This window comes from Tachysurus vachellii, chromosome 13 (genome assembly GCF_030014155.1).
Source record: "Tachysurus vachellii isolate PV-2020 chromosome 13, HZAU_Pvac_v1, whole genome shotgun sequence".
Lineage (NCBI taxonomy): Eukaryota > Metazoa > Chordata > Actinopteri > Siluriformes > Bagridae > Tachysurus > Tachysurus vachellii.
Window position 1 is genome coordinate 12,275,001 of NC_083472.1, and position 23,213 is coordinate 12,298,213.

The window sequence follows — 23,213 nt, forward strand, 5'->3', positions numbered from 1 at the left end:
AGCACAATGACGGCGAACAGCAGCAGCATGAGCAGCCCGAACAGCACACGACTGTAGTTGGACTTTTCATCCATCTTCTCGCTGAAAAATGGGACGCATTACTCACTCGGACCGGCGTCTCTCTCTCTCTCTCTCGCTCGCTCTCTCTCTCTCTCTCTCTCTCTCTCTATGTCTCTCTCTCTATGTTGTTGTCCTCTGGACGCCTTGATGCTCAACAACAAACCGACGCTTCTGGTTCAGCAGCTTTACCGCATTAAACACGCTCCTCTCTATCACAAGACCCTCTCACAACACCCAGAAGCAGAACGTCACCTTTTTTAAAGCCAACCGTTTAAGAACAAGATTGTAAATAAGATCCTCCGAAGCTGAACACTTCCATTACGCTTTCGTACAATTCGACTCTGACCCCCTTTTTTTCCCAGCAGGACTTGCGTTTGTGTTTGTCGCTCCTTAAAAAATAAAAGTCCTACCACAGCGCCTGGAAACACGACGGCATATAAGATTATAATGATCTGTAATACACTATATATACAGGCTCATAAGCATATTTTTAAATAGTGTATATATATATATATATATATATATATATATATATATATATATATATATATATATATATATATATATATATATTATTTTTAGAAACTTGTTCTGTCACTACAATCACTGACATTGATTTTTAAAATGAACATTTGGGTGGATTCAGACAATTTCTGAATTACCACATTGTCTAAGATTTTTTTTACCACTGATAAAAAATAAAATAGTGCAACACAGTGGGCCTTGTGCTTGTGATCCACACTATACACTTGAACACTGTTACATTTCTAATCAAAAAATTCTTGAGAAATGTTTATATTTTAACGAATGTTTTTAATCTATATATTTAATATTGACTATGCTTTATTATATTAAGATGTTGGCTTAAATCGTATTCTTTTATTTATGTCTAATTACAATAAAAACGGGTTTAGAAAATAATCACACTGTTATAACCAATATTTTCTACAACATAATCTGAAAAAGAAAAAAACAACAAAAGAAAATCACATTTTATAATATACTGTAGTAATATAATATAATATACTGTATTAAATTATATGTTTTTATTGTATGAACATCAGTGTTAATCTCTAAAATTTTATGAACACAATACACTAAGAAGAAAGAAATCTCTCTCCATTCTACATGCAGGCTACTTTCCTACTTCTGTTTGTGTCCTTGGTGCTCTATTCTACATTGTAATGAACGTGTCAGTTATTGTTTGGTTATCAGAGAGCAAAAAAAGATTAGATTATCTTAAGTGCAAAGGCTGTAGGAACCACAACAGAAGCAGACGGCTGTTTGTTCAGAACCTTAAGTTTATTAATTAGAAACCTCAGTGGAACACAGATGTTAGTTCACTCATCGTGTTTAGCAGGGGCGGTTTCAGCCCCCCTGTCTGTGATCTCAGCCACTTTAAAACTAAAAGTATAATTTTTACTTTCATAAATAAACAATAAAAATTACGTTAAAATGCAGGATATGTCAATTTTTTCAATTCAATTTTTTTTTACTTTGTCTTTATTTGAACGGAGAAACACAGTCAGTCAGAGCTGGAGGCGTTTATCTATAACGTTATAACGTTAAAGCCGCAAAGGCGGCAACCAAAAGCAGTGAAATTTCACTATTCTTATTACTTATTCTTATTCTTATTATTCTTATTTCAGAGTTGATAACATAAACAAAATAGTGATGCAAACAATCCATTCAATAGACTAAATAAAAATAAGATTTATTGATTTGGTCTTTGTCTTGTGAATATTTTTTATTAATGACTGCATTCATTGGACATACTGTTTGTAGAGAATGCACACCTACATGAACTGATTTGTTTCAAGACTGGCATCATTACATCATGCATAAAATTTTGGTGTCCATTTTTGCCATTTTAAATAATACCATAACTTATGGCTTACTATGTAGTCATATAATATATAATATAAAACTCCTCTTGTTCTAAATTCTCACTGAGGGCTAAACCCCCTAAAGATGAACTCCTAGAACCGCCCCTGGTGTTTAGACATTTTTAAGCATACAGTTTGTATTCAGATCCTTTCACTTTTTCTCAGTTTGATAAGTTACAACCGTACTCTAATATAGATCAAATAATTTTGAGAAAAGTTTGAGAAAAAAAAAACATATACCCCATAAATAAAAAGCATTTATCACAAAGTCATAAAGTTAATTAAAATATATATTTATTAAGATATACAGTTGTGTTCAAAATTATTCAACCCCCAATGCTGTAAATGGTTTTAGGGAATTTAGTGTACATTTGTAATTGTATTCAGAATGAAATCCTACAAGGACTTCTTAAAGAACCATATGCAACTAAAATGACATCAATTAGTTTTGTAATACAGTAGTAAATGTTTCTTTTGTGAATTCTTCATTGACATAATTATTCAACCCCTTAAAGACTACCACTCTGAAGAACAGAGGTTCAATGAAGTGTTTTCAATCAGGTATTGAAAACACCTGTGGATATCAGGGAGCAGCAATAAAGCCTAATAAGCACCAATTAGGCAGCTTTAAAATGACTGTGATACTCAGCTCCTTCTAGACATTTACTGGTGTGGTTACAAACATGGTGAGGTCAAGAGAATGGTCCAGGAAGACAAGAGAACAGGTGATTACTCTTCACAGGAAGGGCAATGGCTATAAGAAGATTGCAAAGATGTTAAACATACCAAGAGACACCATAGGAAGCATCATTCGCAAATTCAAGGCAAAGGGCACTGTTGAAACGCTACCTGGTCGTGGCAGAAAGAAGATGCTGACTTCGACTGCTGTGCCCTACCTGAAGCGTAGAGTGGAGAAAAGTCCCCGTGTGACTGCTGAGGAACTGAGAAAAGATTTGTCAGATGTGGGTACTGAAGTTTCTGCTCAGACAATACGGCGCACCCTGCGTAATGAAGGCCTCCATGCCAGAACTCCCAGGCGCACCCCCTTGCTGTCCCCAAAGAATAAGAAGAGTCGACTGCAGTATGCCAAAAGTCATGTGGACAAACCACAGAAGTTTTGGGATAGTGTTCTGTGGACTGATGAAACAAAATTAGAACTGTTTGGGCCCATGGATCAACGCTATGTTTGGAGGAGGAAGAACAAGGCCTATGAAGAAAAGAACACCTTGCCTACTGTGAAGCATGGCGGGGGGTCAATCATGCTTTGGGGCTGTTTTGCTTCTGCAGGTACTGGGAAGCTTCAGCGTGTGCAAGGTACCATGAATTCTCTTCAGTACCAGAAGATATTGGATGACAATGTGATGCAGTCCGTCACAAACCTGAGGCTTGGAAGACGTTGGACCTTTCAACAGGACAATGATCCCAAGCATACCTCCAAGTCCACTAGAGCATGGTTGCAGATTAAAGGCTGGAACATTTTGAAGTGGCCATCGCAGTCACCAGACTTAAATCCGATTGAGAACCTCTGGTGGGACTTAAAGAAAGCAGTTGCAGTGCGCAAGCCTAAGAATGTGACTGAACTGGAGGCTTTTGCCCATGATGAATGGGCGAAAATACCCGTAGATCGCTGCAAGACACTTGTGTCAAGCTATGCTTCACGTTTAAAAGCTGTTATAACTGTAAAAGGATGTTGTACTAAGTACTAAGATTGAATGTCACTTGGGGGTTGAATAAAACTGATAATGATGTGAGCTCAGAAAAGACATTTGTGGTTATTTCATTATAAATGTTATGTTATATTTGTCTGACCTACATGTGCCTCTTTGATTTAATTGTAAGCAGGATGACTGAATGATCATAATCAATGTCAAACCGACCAAAACAATCAATTTCAGTGGGGGTTGAATAATTTTGAACACAACTGTAGGATCGGTATATAGGATGGAACAATACACAAGGATCGGTCCATTTACTCATCATTTTACTCAATGCTTTGTAGCCCTGATTCTAGTTTTAAATGTTTGGAGGTATGATGTGAACTTGATGTCAATTCTCATTCATCAACACTGCATGTGCACAGATATGTGTGTGTATTGTATGGAAAACACAAAATGTGAGGTTGTTTTTTTTTACTAACACTCACATTACTCTCTTATGGAAAACAAGGTTTATTACAGCAGTAGGCTTATAGATTACATAATATAATATGGCACCATAATTTCCTTAATTTGCCTATATAATAATTGCTTCATCCAATTAAAATTTTCCCCAAAAGTGTCATCTCCCCATTTATGGCGAGTCTGTAATATTTTCTTATAACACAAGACAGACCCTGCTGCTGGTAAGCAAAGAAACACATATTACTTCTAATCACAGTGCTTAACTCCTAATCCTGCTACAAAACTAATCCCCACATGACATACCAAATATTAAGAACATTAGGTAAGATCTGAGGCTGAGATAAAGAGAAGCAAAGCACTATTATGCTATAATACATAGTTAAAACCTGGCAGTAATCTGGGGTTTATAAAATTTCATGCATCGCTCCATCCATGCATTCATTCATCCATCCATCCTGTACTTATTATCTTACACAGAGTTGAAGGGAGCCTGTAGTAAACAGGAGACACCCTGGATGGCATGTGAACCCATCTCAGGGCAAAATCACACACACTCCTACAACCATTCACATACTACAGACAATTTAGAGATGCCAATAAGCCTACAAGGCATGTTTTTGGACTGGAGGAGGAAACCAGAATACCTGGGGGAAACTTTTGAAGCATTGGGAAGCAGGAATCTAACCCCAACATCTGAGGCAAATGTGCAAACCACTACACCACCATGCCGTTGGGACTTCCAGTGCACACTACATTATCAGCACATAACCTACAAATAAATCAACAACAGCAGTTAATCTAGAATCTGTCATTGTCAGACAAGAACTTAAACAGCAGTGGTGGCTCAGTGTTTAATGTGCTTGGTTATTATTCTCCAAGTTGTCATTGTGAGGTCCTTGAGCAAGGTCCTTAACCATTTCTGCTCCAGCAGTGCTGTATCATGGCTGACTGTGTGCTCCAACCCCAACTTGATTAGAAGCTGGGAATTGCATAGAGAGGCATAAAGAAAAGCCCTCTGAGAAGTGCAACTACAATAAAAACAAGCAAAACTACAATAAAAAAAAGATTCACACATACTTTAACCCCCCATCCCCAAAATATTAGACTAGAAAACTATAGTAGTGTGTTTAACCTGCTGCGTATTCTAAGGTTAACAAATGCTGAGTGTATTCAGTGTGAGCACATTGAGAAAAGTCCAGGACAGTGTTTATGACTGCAGCTGCAGTTCTTATGTACAAATCTACAGTATAAAGGTCCTATGTATCCATGAGATTATCCACTTTAGAAATGGTGAAACTTCTACATGAACTGTTTATAGGAAGTGCTGACCTTCTTGAGAAGCAGAACAACACCTGAGCCAAGTAGTTGGTGATTATGTACAGGTAGCATGGTGCCACAGTGGTGGTGTTGCTTCAGGGTGCACTGACTGATCCTGAGCTCAGGTTTCTGTCTGTGTGGAGATCATCTGTGTAGTTATGTTCTCCGATTTTCTTCCACCTCACAATTCTAAATTGCCTCGTATGTAAATGTATGTCATCACATGATGCCTAGCAATGGACTGGCATCTTATCATGCCATGTTTCCCAGGACAGGCATCCTGATCTCAAACTATAATGGAAATATAAGAGTATATCAAGAATTCTAAGTTGAAATAGCTTGCATTTGGGTTTGATTTCTTCCAACTGATCTCACCTTCTCATCTCACCACTTTTCTCTCATATTGTTAATCTGAAACGCTCATGTCACTCTCTCCTTTATAATATCAGAAGGATTCATTTGTTTCTGTCCACCTGGGACTCTCAGGTACTCGTTCAGTCCCTTGACATTTCAAGACTAGACTACAGCAACTCGCTCCTGGCACCTCTGCTCCTGATCCAACTTGTTTTCAACCTTCCTCACATTGTTTTCGTGTTCGAGTTCTCCACACTACCCCTTTGCTATGTTCCCTCCACTGGCTTTCTGTAGCTGCCTGCATCAGATTAAACACCCTGATACTTGTCTCTAAAGCTACAAACAGACCAGCACCCTCTTACCACAAATCACACCCTGCACTGCACCACGGTCCCTCCCATTCTCCTAGCACTGCTCAAATGATCCCTCTGTTTCGCAGGGTAAAAAAAGGAAGTCATACATCAAGACTCTGTTCTGATACCTAGGTGGTGAAATGAACACTCTTTCCAGGACAGCTGAGTCGCTTACTGTCTTCAAAGGATGTCTAAAGCATTTTAATATTTAAAAAACAAAAAGTTTTAGACTGATGGTTTTCCTAATCCATGATCTAGTCAGTATTGATCTATTCATTGATAGACATCTGTATAGTGCTGTATAGGAATGGCACCAGTGTCCTTTTGCCTCACTCAGCCAGTATTCTGGTGTTTCTGCTTGAAGCTACTCTGCAGACTTTAATACTACAACCATCTGTTGCTTGGTGGCCTGATTGCCAGTCCAATTAAATGATTAAGAACTTTTATTAAATGTTTTCTTATCTACAAGTGGTTTAAAACATTACATTTGTTATTAAACTCAATTCTATTTCCAAGTTCTGTCATGATCTTGAAAGATGTGGACATTCAGTCGATTATTTAGAATGGTCTTCAGGGGTGTGGAGGGTAAGTGTGATTTAGTGGTTAACACATTTGTCTGACACCTCTGGGGTTCCAGGTTTGATTTCCTCCTCTGCCCTTTGTGTGTCAAGTTTGCAAGCTCTTCCCATGCCTCAGGAGTTTTTTCTGGCTACCCCAGTTTCCTCCTTCAGTCCTGTAGAGAATGAACACATACATGAACTGATTTGAATCAAGACTGGCATCATTACATCATGCATAACATTTTGGTGTCCACTTTTGCCATTTTAAATAATACCATAACTTATGGCTTACTATGTAGTCATATAATGACTGGCATCTCTAATTGTAGTAGGAGGGATATGGTAGCCAGTGGCAAATCTACCACTGGACTACCACTGCAAGGCCATTAACCCTCAATTGCGCAGTTGTATAAAATGTTTATCACTCTGGATAAGAGCATCTGCCAAATGCTGTAAATGTAGTGTGTGTGAGTGTGTGATTGTGCCCTCCGATGAGTTTGCATCCTTTCCATGGTGTCCCATATCATCTGCCCAAGTCTGCTAAGAAAGGCTTCAGGCTCTCTGTGAGCTGTGCAGGATAAGCGCCAATACTTTTAAGTAGCTTTAGTAGGTGATCCAAAGTGAATGATGGGGGAAAAAAAAAACAATACTCCACATCCGTATGAAGAAAAACAAGGACAGCCAAGTAAACATCACTTTTAAAATGGTTCTCCTTTATACCACAGTGCTGCGGAACGCCGATTGGTCAGAGCACGTTCATTTATGCACATACCCCTTCACACACACAGAATAGCCTCAGATTCCTGCTCTTGGCTAAAAAAAATGGAGTCAAATGTGGCTATTGCTGTTGTAATCTACCTCAACATGTGACCTGTTGCACATCCTGACATGCCTTTCTACTCAGCATGGGTGTAAAGAGTGGTTATTTAAGTTACCTGTAGGTTTTCTGTCAGGCTGAACATCAATCTGGACACTGACCTCCGACCTCATCAAGGCAATTTGTTTCCCCACCCCTCACAGTATTTGGTAAAACTAGAGCTTAAAGCGTGAGTTAAAATGCCTGAAATACTCATATTAGCTCATCTGGCTTAAAGAGCTATGGTGCAGTTAAATTCCTTCTATGTTTGATGTGCACAACAGCTTAAGTTCTTGACTGGTAACTACATGATTATATAGATTGTACTACTGCTACATGATTGGTTGGATAATTATACATACGGGGAAAAATGGCTTGAGCATGTTAACTATTAGCATGGCAACTCGACGAGCATGTTAACAATTAACATGGCAACTCCATGTGGTCTTTTGCATCAATACAATATGTATCAGACTATATATTTATAAATCACACCCTCCAGTGTCACCCATATGAGGATGGGTTCCCCTTTGTGTCTGGTTCCTCTCAAGGTTTCTTCCTTTTCTATCTAAGAGAGTTTTTCCTTTCCACAGTCGCCTCAGTCAGCTCAGATTTGATCATTAGGGATAAATACAAACACATTTAAATATATCTAATATTAATCTTGAATTTTTTGAAGGAAATGCAGACACAGTAAAATGTATTAAATAGAAGCATTTTTATTTCAGTGGACCATGTAAATGCCAATTGCTATGTGTCCTTACCAAAAAACATGTAAAGAATAAAAGAATGGTGCTTTCATAAGGGTACACTTGATGAAACAAACTAAATTTTGGTCTAAGTACAGAGATGGAGAAATGAAACAGACACATATTTAAATATCTGCAGTCTTTTTATTTTTGCAAGACTTTGATGCGTTTAATACATCTTCTCTCTTACATTTTTTTAGCATGTTCCCCCCTTCCCCATGTTAAGTCTATCCTCTGAAAGAATAAGACTTGTACTGTTATAACCTCTCTCAGAGACCGACTGCTGCATATTTACATGATTCTTTCTCTGTATAGTCAAGTCTCTAGTAACTCCGTTTCAAAGGTGGTGCTGTTCCATTGTTCGGAGGGAACGACTACACAAACTTTGTTCGGTATTCCTGCTAAGGACTGTTGGATCAGAAAAGGCGGTCGTTCCAGTCAAACTGTTCAACTCACCTCAACATGGAAGGACTTAAATGGCTGTTCCTTCTTTGTGTGCAACAGAGGGAAGGTTTGTTGTGGAGAATTTATGAATGCGCAACAACCTTTAAGGATTCATTACTTAACATATGTTAAGTCAATCAGAAAACTTGATTTTCCTCCATCTAAATAAAAATGAACTCAAAAGAACCATCCAAAAAAAAAAAAAAACCACAACGCTCTGTTAAGGGCCTGTGAGTGACCTCCAATCAACAGACACCGAAGAGATTCCTGCTAACACTTCAAGTGTTGGCAATTTGAATAGCAATTTTAAAAAGTGCATATGACACTAAGACACTCATGAGCTCATGTTCAAGGCTATCCTTAACTCTTCAGAGCATTTATAAACATCCTTAATTAACTATTAGAGGTTGAAAAAAAAAAAAAAAAAGGAATGACAAAGGTAAGCTGGTGGATAAACAATAAGCTTTACATTACATGAAATTTGAAGCCAGTACAGATTCAGGTAATTTAGGAAACTGTTAAAATGCAACCATCTACAGATATAAATATATATATTTTTTCCAATACTGCACTTTAAGGACGTTATTTCATGTTTGTAAAAGAACTTAGAGACATGCAGTTAAATAACTTACTGTACAAGAGCAAGGAGGGAGCAGTTCACTGAGAGAAAGGTGGATTCATTTTAGAAGGGGGTAATGCAAGAACCCCTGCTATTTTCTAACATAACACTGTACTTGTCAGTCATCAAAAAGAAAACCTACATGTACAAATGGCCTGTGGAGCTAAAGAACAGTCTACAACTCACAAGATGTGAGAGGTATGCTACCGTTGTGAGAGGCGTCTTTTTCTCCCAACATAAAAACACATTAAGATAACGTACCGAGGGTTACAGATTTAGGGAAAATTAGCTTCTATGGTAATGCAGAGACGACTATCATGTGATAAGAATGGATATAAATAGGGTACTCTCATAGGTCTGCAGAACAAATGAAAAGAAATAAAACATTTCCACACATACAGAAAACCACTCCATCTCACTCAAGTCAGCTCCAGTCATTCTGGAAAAGGCAAATTTGCTGTAGTACCCAATACATAGATTTACAACGTAGAATACATTTCTAGCAAAATTAAAAACCATCAAATATAAACCCTGTGTTAATTTCATTATTGCTCTTCCGTGTCTTGAACACCGTTCTCATTCACATGAACGCGTTTGTCCGGGCGGATGTGATTTCCTTCCTTGTGAAGCACCTGTGTACAGAACCGCTGCCGTGCAGTCAGGCTGTATCAGCTGCAGTGTGCGTGCCAGAGCTAGACGAATAAAGCTGAACAGTCACGTCCGTGCACACAGCCCTCACTTACAACAGGTCATCATCAGGTCGCCTTTTGTACAGTGGCCATAATAGGCCTGTTATGAGCCAATCAGCATTCAGATGAAAAGAAAACATTCCAAAGGTTTCAGCTCCATTCATATACTTTCCATTCATTCCAATCACTTCAATACACTTTTCTTATAAGACATGACATCCCTGACAGGAAGCTGATTTTGTTTTTGTTTTTTAAAAAAGGACTCTTCGAATCTGCATGAGCTAGTCATTTGGACTCTGTAGCACATTTTGCTTGGCCCTCATCTTTTAACATTATAAACTGAAACGCTTGGTGTTCTTGCCAACGTCTCTGCCACACAAGCTAGCAATCAGAAGCATACCCACATAACAGGTGTCTAACTGGTGATTGTATACCTGCTACATTTTGCTTCACTCAGTCTAAACATGGTATAAGAATTTAATAATAAGCTATCTTAGGAAAGGCGCTCTCAAACAAACAAACAAAAAAGTCATTTCACCCCAGCTCTCACACTCACTCTCGCACACATACACAAACATACATACACACACCTAAATATAGAGCAATGCTTAGCCTGTAAAGCTCCTTTTGGAAGAATATATATCCATGTGCTACTGTAAACACTGATAATGACTTTGGGAAGCAAAGTCCAACTGAAAATGGTAGGAAAAGGAGGTGTTTCTGTTTCAGAATCCCATGTACACGAGAGTCCATTTGTATTAAAAAGGAGAAAAAAATATTAGGGTGACGTTATTTGAGTATTAATAACTTGAGAGTCTTTCCTAGATGGCAGACAGACCACAGTCTTAAAGGCATCCTCTTTTCTTGGTTTGTTTTTTTGTTTTTTGTTTTTAAAAAAAAAAAGCCCTCTGACAGTTTCTTCTCCGCACTAATGCTCATCCTTCACCTCTGAAGCGCTCTTATCTGATGTGGAAGGTCGGGAGGATCAGAGCAGCAGCTGCAAGGCTCAGCACCAGGCTGTACGGTGCCAGCCGCACACCACTGGAAGAAACCTTTTTTACATCTATAGGGGTTTTCTTAGGCGTTGGCGTAGAGAAATACATATCCGTGTCGTTATCACAGGAGGATGAATCACAGCCACTGCCACTACCCTCTCCACTGCCATCGTCTTTAACAAGAAGAAGAGAGAACAACAGAGTTTAAATGATTGTGTCTGATTATGTTAGTGATTTACTAAAAGGCATGATAAATATTTTTCCCTGCACTAACACACCCATTTGAAACATTAGTAGCCTGCTACTTCAACCAGTTAGTTTAAATGGAAGTGTTGGAAGCAGGGAAAACACTGAAATAGACACATTACAAGACAAGGTACAAGAGGAACTAGCATGGGAAGCACTGCCCAAGGATTGATGTAATATACACAGCAACATTGTTTTAAATTACTGTACGTGTGGTCAATTCTTACCGGTGTCTAATGTGATGTCGTTTCCACTGAGTGCTGCTTTCAGCCATGTGGTCATTTCCTTCAGCACAGCAATCTGTTTGCGAATCACCACATCAGGCTTGGTGATGTCCACTTCCACATGTGGATTGGAGACCTGATTGGCTAAGCCATTGCCCAAGACCACAGACTCGTACCTGATACAGCACAAAAAAAAAGAAAAGTTCAAAGCTACATCCTGCTATAAGCAAAATGATGGCATTCAGGAATTGCTCCAACTCACCTGCTCTTGGCTGTGCCATTCCAGCACTCGTCCCCGTGGGTGACCCTGTCTCCAACACAGACCGTCTCTGGTAAAGTAGACCAAAACTTTTTGGCATGCTTCAGCTTCTTCTTCACATCTGCCACCTGGGAGAAATTTGTGACTTATACTTTAACCATAGCATTACAAGTAAACGGTGACAATGTAAACAGAGATCTGAGTGCCCTATGTGGACCCAGGCAGCAAAACGTGTTTTTACCAGTCTATCCATGTTGGTGCCAGCTGCAGTGGTGGGTCTGGAATCTGGGCTGTATGGTCGGAAGCGACCAGGGAATCCTGAGTCTTTGGTAGAACGCCGGGAGCGGAGGCCTAATCTTGGCTGCCCACAACCCTGGAATACCTGAGGAACCCAAACAGGATGAGTATTCTACAATTATTACAATTTCAAGGCACTTATTCAGGTTACTCGTTCTTCCATGTACCTAGCATGAATTTATAGGAATAGTAATGTTTTGTGTTTTTTCATTATTTTGACAATTGCAGTTTGCACAAATGCAATATGAAATATAGAGTAGCAAAAGTCTATCATTCATTGCTTAGAAAGGAGGTGATATGAAATGCAAACAAAGGAAACATGGAAATTAACAAAGCATAGAAAATAGAGCACAAAATGGCAAACAAAACATGTAATGATCTATATTTGCAATAAAGAACTTTACGAACAGCTACAATCACAGCTTCATTACTCATGCAAACATTTGCACGTTTTGCTTCCGTGAAATATAACGCTTCTTTTTTCCCGTTCTTTGCTGTGACGTATATTATTATAAATGTTTGAATAATAAAGTACTGTGTACAGACACTAACCTTCTGTGTGATTTGCATGCTGTTCTCCTGCATGTTCATGATTGCATCAGAGATCTTCACATCAATGGGGTCTATTACTGACTCAAAGTTAAATGGTCCCACCAGTCTTTCACCCAGAATCAGCATGGCGTCTAAAAGACAAACACATGAGCATACTAAGTACGAGAGTATGAAATGTTAACCTTGACATGAAGGACCCAAAGCACAACAAATTAATATTTTCTCAGAAACATCTGGAAAACTCTGCTTAAACTTTGCTTTACTGGTCATTATTTAGGCTTGCTGGGAAAGGGGCAGGGGGGAATAAATAAATAAATAAAAAGTGTGACTTTTAGACAATGTCTAATTGCTGCTATAACTAATGTTTTACCACTAGGGGGAACCACAGAGCTGGCAAAAGAGGCAATAAAGGCAGCCATAGTTCAGCCTTGCTAAACAGCAAGCGGGCTTAACAAGGCGCCACAAAGCTGATGTTCAAGCAAACTCTAGCCAGGAACTGTGCAAGTGTGCGTGTGTGTTAATTTGCTAATTTGTTAATTTGAGTCTAGTGCAGTTTTACATACCATAGAGACCCAGCACACATCATCTTACAGGAGCACTATATATTTTTACTTATAAGAGCTGAGGATAATGAGAGCGACTTGGAGGATTAGTTTGAGATATAACTCGTTACAAATTTACTGCCTGTCTTTTTGTGACTGTTACACGTCTTCACTGCTAAACAGATTTGCCCACACTCCTGTTCCTTACCCAGAAAGTTGTTCCACTCTGTGTCAAGGTCAGCTTGGTTGGCCAGGCAGCCACGCATCACGTTGAGACAGTAGTTTTTACAAGGCTTCAGAGCCACTTGACCTGTGCAGTATGGGCAGTACAGCATCTTCATAGCAGCACGCACGCAACTTGGGGTGGCACTCACCTGTGAAGGAGTAACCAAAAAAAAAAGTGGTTGACCATTAATCAGCTTTAAAAAAAGACTTAAAAAAAAAAAAAAAAAAAAGGTGCAAAGGTCAGCTGCAGAGGTTGATAAGTAACCAGACCACTCAATTACAGAAGAACGCTTTTAATCGATAATAAAGCAAAAGGTCAAAGAATCTTATTAAGGTCATGTTCTCTTTCAGGATTTCCTTTATACGTCTGAATGAATCATTGTGCTCACCGTGGAGACTTTGCTGACCACATCAGGTATGAGAGCTAGGCCAAGGGTGAAGGTACGGGAAGCAATGAAGGCTCTGCTCAGCTGCAGTCTCAGCTTGCGTGGCACATCGCCGAACGGCATTAGCTCCTCCGTATGCCGACTCACACATTCCATGTATGTGTCACTGAACTCATACTGTGCATTGACCAGGCGGAACATCCGCTCAAGTAGATCAGCCCAGAACTCGGACAGCATGTTATCGAGGTGCACGGCAGAGCTGCCCGATGTGTAGTAGAGCCGCAAGTCACGAAAAAAGTGCTTAAAGAGCTCAGCGTTCTTCACATACATGACTCCGTAGGTGAGTATAAACATGTCATGCAATGACTTCTCTGCATTGTCTAGCAGCTCTTTGAAGAACTCTACAAGAGAGAAAGGGAAAGGAAAATAAGTTAGATTAGACAGCTAAGGAATTAAACCCAACGCAAAGCACACCTTGACATTAAACATTGGTCATTATTTGCTGGGACAGAATATTTATCTGTATCTTTCAAACAAAAAGGAATTTATTAACAGTAACACATTAACAGTAACTACGGTGGCCGAGAAGTGCAAAACACATTAACAAATCTGAAAACACATGAAAAAATCCGAAAACACATTAACAAGTCAGACAACCCGGAAACGGTAGTGTATCGTTTTTGAATGGAAACTTACCGATCATCGGACGAGACACTTGTCACTCAAGATATACAGGTATGGAATCTTATGTGTAACGTGTAAAGTTCTCCGTTTAAATATAAGAAAATAACAGAATTAATCCACAGTAATCCATTCCATCCATCCATTCCAACTTTTCCCTGCGACAGACTGTTGAACTTCATGTATACCTTGAGTGACAGGTGTCTTGTACAATCACAAACTATACCAACCTCTTCCGGGTTGTCTGAAATGTCGTTGTGTTTTCGGATTTGTTAAATGTGTTTTCGGATTTGTTAATGTGTTTTCGGATTTGTTAAATGTGTTTTCGGATTTGTTAATGTGTTTTCGGATTTGTTAATGTGTTTCGTGCACCGATTCAGATAACCCGGAAGAGGTAGGTATAGTTTCTGAATGGAAACTTACCGATCATTGGACGAGACACCTGTCATTAAAGATATACAGGTGAATGAAAGGTGTCTCGTCCGATGATGGCAAGTTTCCATTCACAAACTATACCAACCGCTTCCGGGTTGTCTGACTTGTTAATGTGTTTTCGGATTTGTTAATGTGTTTTGCACTTCTCGGCCACCATAAGTAACCCCTCCCCTACCCATTCCACCCCCACACACCCCCCAAAAAAACAAAACAAAACCACTGCTCTACCGTGTAAAATGTATATTTCATTGTCATTACAATCAAGAGAGATGAATTTTATATTGCACAATGTTTTGTTCTTTTACGTCTGGAAAAGCCACTAGGGTTACCAGTGAGGCCAGATAAATATGGGTTATTCTCAAACACTTGAATGCATTTTCCATTCAACCCAACATTGTTCTACAAACATTTTCTTGCAGCCTCTAGGAAAATAACTTTTTATCATGGGAGAAAAGTGCTGACAGGGGGGGAAAAGGGGGAGTGGAAGGAAGAATGAAAGGAAGCCTACTGTTCACCCGGTAACATCTCACCCATCAAGCCAGTTGAGACTGACCACCATCAATGGCATTTTTCTGTTGTCACATTCCATTCGCTTTTTTCTTTGTCTGGCCGCTGCTCCTGCTCTGTCCTTCAGAAAGGAGCTTTCAATAGGATTACTGAATAATGCAGACCCCCTTCGCCAAAAAGGGACCTGTACCCTGCCTCGAGCCTCTCTCTTTCCCTCTGCTCTGCTTTCAGTTCATCAGTTACTTCGGAAAGCCCTCTTCAGTGGAGACTGGGAACAATGACCTACTTCATCCTGTGGAATGTCAACCCCACTCCCCACCACAAATAATCCAGCCCTTCTCTCCCATGAAACACCTTCCCCATGGTCCAGGCTTTCTTAATCTGAACAAAATGAGAATTCCTCTGAAATGCTGCACCTTATTTATCTTTTTCCCCCATTTTTTCTCCCTCACACACAGACAGAAATAAGCACAGTTTTTGTTACATTAACTTCTTCCTTACTGGCTATTTGCAACAATTTGATGCATTTAAGTTATTGTGTGTGTTAAAGAGTTGCATCCATGCTCTCTATTAAATCAGACTATACAACAAGCTGGAATTATGCCAATACTGGACCATATCAGAACCATACAAGCACACCACAGCACTTCTTTCAAGCACAGTGACTGGCACACCACATATGATGGTCAGGTCAGCCAGGCACCATCACTTCCACTTCACACTGGCATCCACTCGGCAAAATGGCAGGTGGTGTGTATGTGTGTGTGGGGAGGGTGTTGAGGCCGTTCCTTTAAAAGCCGCTGTGTAACCACGGATACCGGAAACACTGCGGCCTTTACGTTCATCAGTGTTTCAGCGGGCGGCCATCAGCCCCATACTGACATGGGAAGAGGAAAAGGGCATGCAGCTCAAGCTCTCTTGAGTGAGATTATAACAAATTCCCGCCCCAGCTAAACAGGGAAGAATGCCAGATCTGACAAATGTTGAAAGTCACACAGCAAAGCCATGACTGGGACATAGAAGTGAGAAATAGGGAGACAGTTGGAGAAGGAGAAAAGAGAGCTGGATCAATTAATAGAAAGATGATGAAACTGACCAGTGGAGAAAACAGTTCTAATCCATGCTAACATGAAATGTTTAAATAAAACCTACATACATAAATAAAGGGCTCTAAAGCAAGTCACTATTCAGTAGAGGTTTTTGAAACACCAAGAAAAGTCGGGTTTCAAGTCACTCCAGTGTAACTAGTTTCAAACATCGTTCAGTTTGATTTTTTTATTTAAAAGTCTGAGATTTTTTACACATCTTGTTTCATCATTAAGTGGTCATGGAGCAGTGTAGTCTGCCAATAAGCGAACAAGTTTGAGACCTCCCTTCTGGTATTTCCATTAAAGTAAGCTATCCTTTACCGAGTAGTTATATGCAAGGCTACTTATTTGGAGAGTAATAGGTACATCATCTTTAGCATTGGAATTTGATCTTCAAGAACAATATTCTTTACTTTTAAAGGGTGGTGCTCAAAACAGGCCAGCCTCATTTTTGGCCTTTTTTCCAGTAGTCTGTGCACTTGTACTATTTCAAAGAAAAACTCAGGTAACATTTATACATGATTATGTACTGTCCAGAAAAACACAATATTAAATTAGAAAAGCCACTAAAGCTCTATACTTTCTTCCGTCCATCCTTCAATGTATTCCATGTTCCCTGACCTTTCTTGTCCAGACCAGTAATTGCTTCCCATTTGTACCAATTAGTCAGTGAGTTCCTTTCTTTTCTTGTGGGATTGCAGGCACCCTGCCGCGCAGCTGTGGTGCAGGACATGAGAGTTTGGGGTAGGGGGCTTAATCCTGCAGACAATACCGACCTGGCCATAGCTATCCAGACCAGACACACCAGAGCTATTTTGAGCTGTGATTGAAAGCTCAAGACTACTCTCACCACATCCCACACACAAACACGCATGCTTATGGTCATTTTATCTTAATGACCATTTATCTTCAGAGCTCAGTGTAAATATTCAACTTTGTAGTTCTGTTTGCTCGATTGTGGGTGTGTCATTATCATCTACATCTCAAGTCCACTGTATACAATCTGTGCTAGTTCCTGTGGGCCTGCTCACTTGTTTGATGTCTTAATGTCAACAGTTTACTTCATGGAACTCTGATGGAAGAAAACTCGCCTATTTCAATTGCCTCATCACCCAAACTTCGAGGTTTGTTTTTCTTTTTCTTTTTTTTTTTTTAAAAAAAGAGTTTTAAAATTAAGGTAAAAGAAATTCATGTGGTCACATTTGTATTGAGTGCATCCTAGCACATTAAAGTCATAGGGGTTTTTAGCTTGTTAAACAAAGTGCATGCGCTGTTTTCCCTGACTAGCACATTTAAGCTTATTCCCACGGTAATAGTTCAAAAGAGCTGAGAACCTGGAGCTGGCAAGGAAATGAAAGGCAAAGAAAAGGAGAGAAAAGGAACAAAGGGCAGAGAATGGGAGCTAGGAGGAGGCAAAGGGGGAGGAGGAATAAGGCTGCCACTGCATTCCGAAACTTCACATTCCTAATCACATCTGGCTGCAATACAGGCATTCGTGCTCACCATCACTCCCTAAAGCTTTTCTCCTAACAGTACAACACAGACACACATTGCTAGAAAAAGTACTTAGCACAAACATCCAGCATCATAAAGGCAAAACGCTGTGTCTTTTTGTGAGTGTGTTTGCATGCCACTCCATAACTCTTCCCCCACTGTGAAGGTCACATGATACCCTCCACTCTCTTCCACACAAACACATTGATAAAGTGGTATATGCCACCAGTCAGCAAGTCAGCTCAACACATCAGTATGTATCCCTTTGGCAGTGCACATCCTGGCTTAGCTTGAATTCATACCTCATGTATGGTATAACTGCTACAGCGTTTAAAATGCTGTAAACCACTGAGATATTTTGGACAGGATGCTGAAAAATAAAACCAATAGGGAAACAAGAATGAATGTTCAAAAGCATCACAGAGGTTGAGATGTGTTGTGTGTGTATGTATGTAGTGTTGCACGGTGCAAAACATGTGCAATCACAACGGAAGTACCACAGTTGCTTGCATTGGCATTTAAGCTTTAGCACCTAGTAGGCATCTGACAAGTGTTAAGCTAACTATCACTCATGTCCCAAATAAATCAGCTAATTCTGCTGAAGACCAAGAGCTCTAATAATTTCCTATCTGAATCAACTTAACTGGCATTGTACTGAAGCCTTCTTCATCCCAAACCACTTCATCACAAACTGTTTTGTAAATTACGGAGTTCACGCCTACAAGACTTTATGACAAGAATGTGATGACAGGCACCAAGTCGGTCTTGGTGTAAACGCATGTGTGGGGCTGTTCCCCTCCTGGGTGAGTCAGCAGAGCTCGTCACGTGTTCCCATGCACCCCATCACCCTCAGCAAAGCAGAAACCTGATATCCCTCCCCCTGCTAGATATTTACAGCCACATGCACAGGAGAAAGGAAGCCTGGCTCTGGACATGTGTGTGGTCTGTCTGACAAGCTTTTCTGTATTTCTGTGAGGGAACGTGTGTTCTGTGGGACAGGTGGAAAGACGAATGAGAGCACACAGTCTAGGTCTCTGTGCGGCTGTATTCGAATTACCGCTCAGTGCTTATTTCAAATCCTGTGGGGTTCATGGAAGGCATCGTTCAAGAAAATAAGAAAACATTAAGACAGAATAAATGATTGTACTAAATGATTGGTACCCTTACAGTTATTAGAGAATAACAGCACTGAGGACCTTCCCGTAATGTCTAAAAACATCTAAGCCACTTAGACTGATCGTGGATGAATCTACTGGTTCTTTTGAATTCCTTTTCTCTTTACAGGTCATGTACTTATACATTAGGAATTACAGGCTGGATTTATTTTTCCATTTCTTTAGGCTGCCTTCATTCTGTCAATCATAACCTATAGGATTATAAGCCATTGCTCTGACAAGTATGATTTACTTGTATCCTGTTTCACTTTTAATGCGCGTTATTTATGCTGTTTGGGTCATTAGCCTAGAATAAATAAAAAGTGTGTGGGCTTGTCTAGACTTTTTAAATCTGTATGCTTCATAAACTTTAAATATCATCTTAATAAGAGGTGTAAAATAACACCATTTGCTGGACCAGCTGGGAGTTTTGGTCAAAATGAAATGATGGACAGAACAGAAGCAAGCAGAGGTGGCTGACAAAACTGCAGGAATGTAAGTGATTCAAAATAGTAATACATGTATTGGAGGTGTACAGATGTGTGCTGGTGGATCATAGCTGGATGTCAAACCTTACACAGACACACACTGAACCTGCTCAACATGACCAATGTGAAAGGTATATGTATGACAGATGGAGCATGAGCCTTACGGTCAAAATGCTGGTGTCTCTGCATGAAGGTGCTCTGCAGGTTGGTGCTCAGCTGAGAGATCGGGGCCTTCAGATCCGAGCTGCTCTGCTGACTCAGCTTCTCCTCCATCTCCAGAGTGCAGCACGAGAAGCCTTGAGGGCACACCTTCAGATCGGCTTCTGCAACACACAAAGCAGGAGACAGCTCTTACACAAATGCTCTTTAAACCACTACTTGTATAAGCCTGAGAGAAGAAAAACAAACTTAAATGCAAAAATGCATAAAAGTGGGGTTTTAAAAGTTTTTTTACGCATTAAAAAAAAAAAAAAAAAAAAAGATATGCTGGTGATAATCTTTAATGTTTAAAATAACTTTTTTTTTGGCAAACAATAGCAGCAAGGAATCTATCCAGAAGTAATTAGATGGGTTTACTTTCTTAAGCAGCAAGATATGGAGCACCACATAAGGCTAAGCCAACTGCACAAGATATGACTTTCAAAATCATCAAATGGTAAATGCGGAACAACTCACTAAATCCCTTTCAATTAGTTGTTTGGGGAAGATAGGGGTGTGTACACTACATCATGGAAAAGGTTCACATACTACATAATTTCTCAGCTGGAGAAAGAGTTTCTTCATCCTAAGGAAAATAAATGCAAGAGCTTTCTGACATGCAAGATGTCACCATTTTGTACAAAACGAAATAAAAAAACGTGCAAAAAGTGAGGCGAGGACTGTTCTGAAAGCACTGCAAAAAAACAGAAGAGCAATTCAAGAAATCATGTTTGTTTTTATTTCTGCTGTTCCTAACAACCATTTAGTTATGACATGACAATATTAAGAAAACATTCATTACGCTCCCTTTCAATTAACATTAACTAGCTGGTAACCAGAAGACCTGTTGATTTTCATAGCACAGTAAAACTAAGACTCTGTGTTTGATTAGTTTGTTTAGTTCATTAGGTTAAAGTTTTTTTGTGCATTAATACTAATAAAATGTCAGACATTAAGGTTGCACATCAGAACAAGAAAACAACAAACCCTGGTATCCACTCGCCTACTGAGGACAGCTATAAATAAAAGCTAATAGCCTGGGACAAGACGATTTCATGTCTACTGATCCTTCAACCCTTGAAAGAGGCATTATGAAAGCGGACTGGTTTAGCCAGACCCGGTCCACTGAGCTGTCATTTGAGAAGTCATTCAAATCACTGTACCAACCACAGCAAAACAGTGGAAGTCGACAAAGCATTGGAGATGCGATTTCTTTTTTTTTTTTTTTCCCCACACACATTTTCCAATCAGAGGACTGCTTGGAAGTTGGAAGATTCTCTCCAGGTTCAATGGATCTTTGAGAAATGCTAAGGTTTCAATCTTTCAACAATGTTATGTCAGTGAGTGAGTGAGTGAGTGAAAATGCCACTTGTGTTCCTTTATCCTGAGGATTTTTTTTTAATGATGATGCAGCTAAACCTTAACATAATCTGGTATCAGTCAAACTCATTTGTATCTTCACTACACATTAAAATAGTATTTCTGTTTGGCCAAAGGCTGAAATATAACGAATTTCTAAAATCACAGACATTCAGGGCTTGGCATCAAATATTTCTCCTGATCCTCAGCCTCTGTGTGACACAGTGGGCTTGAAGAGTGTGAAAAGCATGCAGACATGTCACGGTAGTACCGGGGGAGTGGGAGTCAATGCGTAGTCACAGCTGCAATAATGTTTTGTTTTTCTAACTTTTTAACGCAGTTGCTGGAATTTAGGGACAACACAAGGGGCCTTTCAGTGGACATGCTGTTTGGTTTTCCCTGCCAGCCTGCTGGAACCGTTGCTTCTCCAGTCTGCACTCTACAGACAGACACGTCCAATCATTCACAGCAAAAAAGCTGCCCCTGAGAGCCAAACCGGCACTTTTACAACATTTACAACTCTGCTTAAGTGACCCTAGTCTTAAAACACACGAAAACAGGGGTAAATGGATGGGCCCGGGGGGCACATTTTACCATATAAAAAGATTTTAATATGATTTGATTTTAGCTTTAGAAATTATGTTTCCTGAGCAAACACGTTCTTGTTTTTAGCTTGTAGTTTTTCCTACAGATCTTTAGACTCATCATGTCTAGTCAATGAAATAGCGTTACTAATGCAGCATTTAGAAGTGCTTAAAAAAAGCCATCACTGCAAATATCCAGCAAATATGCCATGGGTCCACAGCTCACAACAACTACAGCCCTTTCCTGAAAGGAGTTTTAAGCATGGGTTAGGGAGGAACTGAATGCCTGGTTTTAGTCTTGTCAAACGTTCATTGGTTCATGTTGCTCTTTCAAGAGAAAGTAAAAGACGTTCGATCAGCTACTCTTACTTCCAAACATCTGTGCTTGACATCATTCTTCAGATTTGAATCATACACACACACACACACACATTTACATTTTTTTCATTTAGCAGACACCCTTATCCAGCGTGACTTACATTTGTATTTCAGTTTATACAAATGAGCAAATAAGGGTTAAGGGCCTTGCTCAGGGGCCCAGCAGGGGAACCTCGGTGTACCTGGGATTCAAACTCACGACCATCCGATTAGTAGTCCAACACCTTAACCACTAGGCACACACACACACACTTACTTTCCACCATCATATTTCTCCCTAACACTTAGCTCTTTGTATGGGGTAAAGTGTGAGGAGTGGGCTGAATACCTGGCTGAAACAAGTAAAACACACAGAACAGAACGGAATCTTGGGTCTTGTAAACTGTTCTACCTTCAAGCTGTCCATCAAAACTCAATGCATGTGCGAGTGTCTTCAAAAGGAGTAATGAGTCAAAAACATTGCTGTTAACTATTCGACTGAGAAAGAGATGTGTTGTTACGGACACAGTTAAAAAATGGTAAGGAGTGAGAATAGAGAACTAGGTACTAGAAAACAGAAGCACTCGGGTTAATACTGGTTTAAATGAGAAAAGTTACTGGTACACTGGCTAAACCAGTATTTGCTCCATAGGAACTTGTCATCAGGTTAAATCAATGGATGAATCCATGTCAAAGTTAGCCATCTAATTATTATACTTATTGTTCCTGTGTTTTAATCTACGGCTTGCCCTCTCCTCATCGAGCTTACACTTCATCTGAATGGCTATCTACCCTCGTGCTTGGCTTCCTCAATTCTAATGGATTAGAATCTGAATTTGACCTGGGCACTGAAAGCTTGCTTTAATGTTACACTTAAGCAGATCACTGGTCAGATAAATAGTATTCATTTATAATTGCTGCTTTCTTTGCGATTGTCATCAGTTACCTGTCGGCTGTTAAGTAATAACAGGGTGTTGCAGTCGACCCTTCTGATTCCTGTTCATTCATAAAGGGATTACTACAGCCCCCTTTAAAAAGCAGTATATGCTCCTACTTACAATGCAGTGTGTGTCTGAGTGGCTAAATAATTCATTACCGCTCACAGTGAGATCAAACTATTTACTTAAGGAGTCTG

The 23,213-nt window shown here is 39.7% G+C and overlaps 2 protein-coding genes across 2 annotated transcripts in view; both read right to left on the reverse strand.

Moving 5' to 3' along the window:
* The window catches only part of hs6st2 (heparan sulfate 6-O-sulfotransferase 2), an 11,132-nt gene extending 10,700 nt beyond the window's left edge, over window positions 1-432 (reverse strand). The window contains exon 1 of the mRNA XM_060885141.1: window positions 1-432. This exon is cut by the window's left edge and continues 468 nt beyond it. Within this exon, the coding sequence (XP_060741124.1) occupies window positions 1-74 (74 nt within the window). The 5' untranslated portion in view covers window positions 75-432.
* A 7,947-nt stretch (window positions 433-8,379) lies between these two features.
* gpc4 (glypican 4) overlaps window positions 8,380-23,213 on the reverse strand; it is a 30,091-nt gene continuing 15,257 nt past the window's right edge. The window contains exons 2-9 of the mRNA XM_060884845.1: window positions 19,745-19,903; window positions 13,737-14,134; window positions 13,331-13,496; window positions 12,581-12,711; window positions 11,973-12,113; window positions 11,735-11,859; window positions 11,476-11,648; window positions 8,380-11,175 (exon numbers count right to left, since the gene is read on the reverse strand). Coding sequence (XP_060740828.1) covers window positions 10,967-11,175; window positions 11,476-11,648; window positions 11,735-11,859; window positions 11,973-12,113; window positions 12,581-12,711; window positions 13,331-13,496; window positions 13,737-14,134; window positions 19,745-19,903 — 1,502 coding nt within the window. The 3' untranslated portion in view covers window positions 8,380-10,966. The remainder of the gene's footprint in view (window positions 11,176-11,475; window positions 11,649-11,734; window positions 11,860-11,972; window positions 12,114-12,580; window positions 12,712-13,330; window positions 13,497-13,736; window positions 14,135-19,744; window positions 19,904-23,213) is intronic.